Genomic DNA, 5,799 nt, shown 5'->3' with positions numbered 1-5,799 from the left:
TAAAAATTCATTTAATTAAAAGAGGATAAATATGTCAACTTCAAATATTATCCCTCCACACGAGTGTACCAAAATTAACTGTTTTTTTTTCTTTCTAATCTCTTTCTTTTATATTGTTCTTCTAACATATGTGTTGATGTTGTTGCATGATGGCTAGCTACCGCTCTCTCTTCTTTTAATCAGAACGGGCATTCCCTTCTTCATTCTTACAGTGGGGAAATTGATAATTGAATCCTCCTTAGCCACCCATCTGCACGAATATTCAGACACGAATTCAGATTTTTGATTTGATGAATTCAATCTTAGGTATATTTTTACCGTTGAACTTATAAACACTTTCAAAATATGATTCATAATTTTATACATTTTGTGCATACTAATAGATTAACCATAGACATTTGCTTGTAATTATCCCTAATTTTTTTCATGACATGTTAAAGTAATTACATACCTAAATTGAGTAGTAAAGTGGTGGAGGAAAATAGAAGCTTCCAGCCTAGCAAGGTCAAGCCCAGGGCACAACCTTTGTCCACCTCCAAAGGGGGTGAAGTTACAATTATTTATGTCCTTTTTCTGTAACGATATAAAAATAATATAAGTCACAATAATTATATAATTAAATGAGTGTTTAAAGAAAAAATGTTTGTGCTTACTTGCCAACGCCAAGGATTAAATTGATGAGGGAAGTCATTGAGATTATCATCAAGATGAACTGATCTAAAATAAGCCAAAGTACACCATCCTTTTGGAATCAAATATCCTTTTATCTCCACATCTTTCACTGCTTTCCTCATTACCCCTATTATTATGTTTCCCAGCCTTAATGTCTCTGATATCACCTATAAAAAGAGTAATTAATTACTAATTCAAGTTATTTATAGATGCCAAAATAAACATGTTTGATAATGAAATTGAAATATAATCAAATAACTTACATTTTGTGTAAATGGTAATGATAAATAGTCGCTCCATACTAGTGTTTCTCCTTGCTTCTCTTTCTGCCTCTTTAGTGTCAGGTTCTCCTCCTATAAAGTACCATCAGGAAAAATAATTATTTACTATAAGTGGAAATAACTTAGAAATTAGCGATAGACAAATTATATAGTTAAACAACAAATTGATCGCTAAATCTTGTTTAGTAATGAATTGACAACAAATTATAAAATAAATAAATTATTAGCTACGAACTATCTGGCAATAAATTAGTGATTAAATTTTGTAGCTAATTCTAATTTTTTTTTATAGTGACTGTATCAAGTATGAGTCGTTCTCATTAATCATTACTAGTAGTACTTTAGTATTACAAAATATTATTAATTAAGGCAATAAGTAAGTTTTAAATAGGTTGAATTGAACGGATCAAAAATATCACATATAAAGATCATTTTCTCCTCATCTCACTGATATGTGAGACTCATGGTAGAAATTGAACCGAAAAATAATTATTTACTACAAATAGAAAGAACTAAAAAGCAGAAAAATAAAAATTATCGATTGGATAAAATTTGTAGCTAAAAAGCAAAATTGGTCGCTAATGTTGTTTAGAGATGGATTGACAACAAATCATTTTTTGTAAAAAAAATATTAGCTATGAACTATCTAGCGACAAATTAGTGAGAAGTTCGGAGCTCATTCACTTTTTTTTTATATACTGATTAAGTAGTTTTTAAATAGGTTGACTTGAACGGAATCATATACAGAGATCAATTTTTCCTCATCTCACCAATATGTTAGACTTAACACACACACCACGTCATGAATTGAACATTTGGAGCGTGTACAAGCCTTTGCACCTAGTTCAATTGTCCAACATTATATAAAAAGACTAATTTCTTTCCATCCCACTGTTATGAGACTAAATTCAACCCCGAAAGATAGAACATAGTAAGAAAAATACATACCGTTAATTGTTGGAGAGCAAGAGGAGAATCAGAAAGGTATTTAACAGCAAGAGTTATTAGAACAGGAACAGAATCTTCACCAGGTATCATCAAATCAATCATATTATCAGATATTAGTTCATCTGTTAGTTCTCTACTTGTATCATTTAGCAAAACATCAGCTACATCTTCATTTACTGTTGACATAATGTTCTTCTCCCTCTTTTCTTGTATAATATTCTGTATCAATTTCACCATTCTCTTTTTCGCCTGTACAAATAGTTGGCTAGTTAGAAAGATTGAGAAATACAAAATCATTTAATTTAGAGCCCGTTTGAATTGACTTATAAGTTGCTTATAAGTTGTTTTCAGTTTTTTTTAGTGTTTGGATGACCAACTTAAAGTCATTTTGTGATTAAAATAAACCCCAATAAATAATTGGTTTGTTTGGATAGACTTTTTTTTAGCAATTTATAAGTCGAAAACAGTTTATAAGTCAAAAAAAATAAATTGGGTTTCACCAACTTATTTTTTTTCAACTTATAAGCTGCTTAAAATAAGTCCATTCAGGATCTTAATTCGTTTCTTTTCCAAAGTATAATTAATAAAAGAAATTACGTCAAAGAAAGAACAACTTGCCTGTAAAGAGCGGTAAAGTCTAGTTCCAGGGAAATTTATTGGCAAAGACATAAGACCAGCAATGAATTCTTGAAATTGGATCTTTAAAAGATCCAATTTTTCACCTCCATCTATACCAATCAATGCTTTGACTAGTACTTGGAAAGCAATCTGAATGTGTATGTACCAGTAAAAAAAATAAAAGGAAAAAGGAATTAAATTAACGATGTTGAAATTTGACACGTTTAAATATCCCAAACATAATTATAACAAATGACACCACTTTAACTAAGAACATAATTCATCAAGTTTTAGCGTAAACCCCACGATTGAGGTCATAATTATTAACTTTAACTATAGGAAAGGCTTTGTACAACAAATTACTTTTTTCAAAAAACAAAACTAACCATATCATGTTCAAAACACATACAACAACATGTGATATAATATTTATATATCATGTTATAACTACATGTAATTGTTCATAAAAAACGAAACTCAATTATTAACATGAAAGAGTACCTGTTAACAGTAGTGTAAAACTACTTTAACAATTTCAGCACATGTAAGTTAAATTTATACGAAATATATATAAAATGTTGATTTAAAAATAAACAAGTAAATATCACTATCAAAAAATTGCTAATTCCTGACGAAAATAAATCCATCCAAAACGAGCAAAACTCAGACTAAAGTTCATCGAAAATTAGCAATTTTCTGATAGCGTGGAGAAGAGAGGGGAAAGTGAAACAAACATTTTTGGCTTGTTGTTGGATGTAGACTGGAGAATTTTCTTGCCAGTTAGCCATAGATTGTTGTACATATTTCTGCATGTCATTTGTAATTCGAGCTTTAACATGAGGAGATTTGAAGAAAGATCCAATTAGGCCATGGATTCTTCTTTGTAAACTTCCATTAATTAGCAAAATGGAGGATTTTCCCATTAACTCAGTTAGAGATTTTGGATAAAAGGGCACAAAAGTCTTTGCATCACTTTGAAGAATACTTCGATTAACTTCTGCATCTGTTGAAATTATGGTTGGACTTCCAAATATATGTGACTTGAACACCTTTCCATACCTTCAAATAGCCAAAAATACATAATATTACTTAGTAATTTAATTAACACAACATATTATTACGATTCATTAATAGAGAAAATTAATTTGAAAGATAATGATCATAAATCGAAGCACGACAAAAGTTATTTTCACGGAAAATATAAATTTTTTGATATTTGTCTATTTAAATTTGATTAAATTGAAAATGGCAAACTGATTCGAGTAATTTCTGACACAAGTATTCATAGAAGAACGTTTTTTTGCTGATGATCTATTCTCTTCTTCTTTTTTCTTTTTCAAAAAAAATCATCAAAATCCTAGTGGATATTGTCACCAATTCCAGTCAATAACATTTCCAGTATAGTCTCAATAGTCCGACTAGTGATGGAAATATTTTTTGAGAAAAAAGTAGACATTAAAGATAATAAGGTTTAACTAAGTGTTAATAAGAGCAGATAATTATAAAACAATAAATTTCATTCATAAGTGAGAGAGCATATAAATATTTTTGACTTTTGTCGTATCAAGCACTAAAAATTAGCTTTCTCATAAAAACTATACTTTGAAAAATTACTAAAATTGAAGAAATTAGGGACGGACAAACAAAAAAAAATTGAAATTCATTCCTAATCTCTTATATAGCAACCTATCTTATAAAAAAAAATTGTAAGGTACGAGTAATTTAGCGACAAAGTTGATATATAGGTAATTCTAAAAGGACTTACATGTAGCGACGTTTGTCCATAAATGATTCAGGAGAATGAGTGTAAGCAGAAGAAATGTACTCTAAGGTTTCTCCAATGTAAGGCCATCCAAGATTTCCCAAAGGAAGTAGTGAAATCGTCATGTTTGATTTTCTGTATCGTTTCACTCTACGGCTGATGATCATAAATAATTTCCTATGAAAAATTATCATAGATAATACTGTAATTGCTAACAAACTCCAAACACTATAACTATACATCATCTTCTTGGGATTTCTTTTTCTTGGCAAAACTAGAGAATATGTTTAAGTTTGACAAAAAAATGGTTTTTGAGTTGTGTTTGTAACGCTTTTGTTATTATTTGTGTTTGGGGGTGGGAGGGGGAGTAATTAAAGCACAAAGACTTTTTTTTTAGTTTAAGAATCTTGTATAATAATTGGAATTGGGTACTTGAGTTAAGAAACTTTAATTTAGTCGGATGAGTCATGATTCATCACACAAATATAATATGGCCTACATTAATTATATTAAACCATATTCCCTATAATAAAATAAGAAATTAGTAACGGACAAATTTTATAGCTAAATAATAAAAATCTCATGATAATTCCATTTATCTATGGAATATCGATGAATTATTTAAAAAATTCAATTAACTAAAAGATATTTAGCGATGAATTAACTAGGAATTACTGATAAATTTGATAGTTAATTTCATATTTTCTACTATTGATGTTATATTTTTCAAAATTAGTTGAGGTTGTTGCTGCAGCTTGTTTGTCTGCTAGCTAACTAATTACTACTTCTCCATTTACGAATTACTCTCTCCGTTTTCTTTTTATAATATATCGATGTCATGAAATTTCAATTTTTACAAATGAAATTTCGAATCCATAAGGGATTTATTAATCTATATATTTTTTTTACTCAATTTTTTTAGGTCCTGATTTAACCTCGATGGTTAGGACACTATCAGGCCAAAAAAATTAAAGTGATCAGTAGTCTAGCTGCTATTTTTACTCATACACATATTCTATTGCGGAGACACATTAGCTATGGATTATCTACAAACACTTATTTAAACTTTTTAAAACAAAAAAGAGTGGATTGAATCTTCTATTCTACTTGAACATATACGAGTGATCCGACAGTTAGTTTCCTTTGTTTTTGAAGGAGTCTCCTTTCTCTTTTTCAAACCGCTACTTTAATTATAAAAATATGCAAAAAATTGATATAAGTACATCAATTATTATTTTTACGATTAAATTTTTAACGTCATCCATTGATAATAGGGCAAATATTATATACTATACTATTTTTGCTCGACACATTAGGAACACAAGGAATCTATTCGAATCCTCTTTACATTTTAAATCTCCGCCGCTGGCTCTCTTATAGCTATTTTCTAAGAATTCTCCCAAAGTGATCAATCTCTAGGTAAATCATGAGTAGCATCTATCTTGATTATGTGTAGACATCTTTAATTTGGACTCTAATGACCCACCAACATGCAATATTGATCATTAAAAGAGTCTA

General features: G+C 29.2%; 1 protein-coding gene across 1 annotated transcript; it reads right to left on the bottom strand.

Annotated features, from left to right (window-relative positions):
• Positions 1–4,523, bottom strand: LOC129896963 (cytochrome P450 90D2). The gene is made up of 8 exons (XM_055972967.1): positions 4,285–4,523; positions 3,254–3,578; positions 2,520–2,669; positions 1,902–2,150; positions 936–1,025; positions 654–839; positions 452–573; positions 1–250 (listed from the first exon to the last, which is right to left on the bottom strand). The coding sequence occupies exons 1-8, from the start codon at positions 4,521–4,523 to the stop codon at positions 154–156; spliced, it is 1,458 nt and encodes a 485-aa protein (XP_055828942.1). The 3' UTR covers positions 1–153.
• Between the last annotated feature and the right edge of the window lie 1,276 nt (positions 4,524–5,799).

This window comes from Solanum dulcamara, chromosome 7 (genome assembly GCF_947179165.1).
Source record: "Solanum dulcamara chromosome 7, daSolDulc1.2, whole genome shotgun sequence".
Classification (NCBI taxonomy): Eukaryota; Viridiplantae; Streptophyta; class Magnoliopsida; order Solanales; family Solanaceae; genus Solanum; species Solanum dulcamara.
This window is presented reverse-complemented; position numbering and strand designations above follow the sequence as displayed.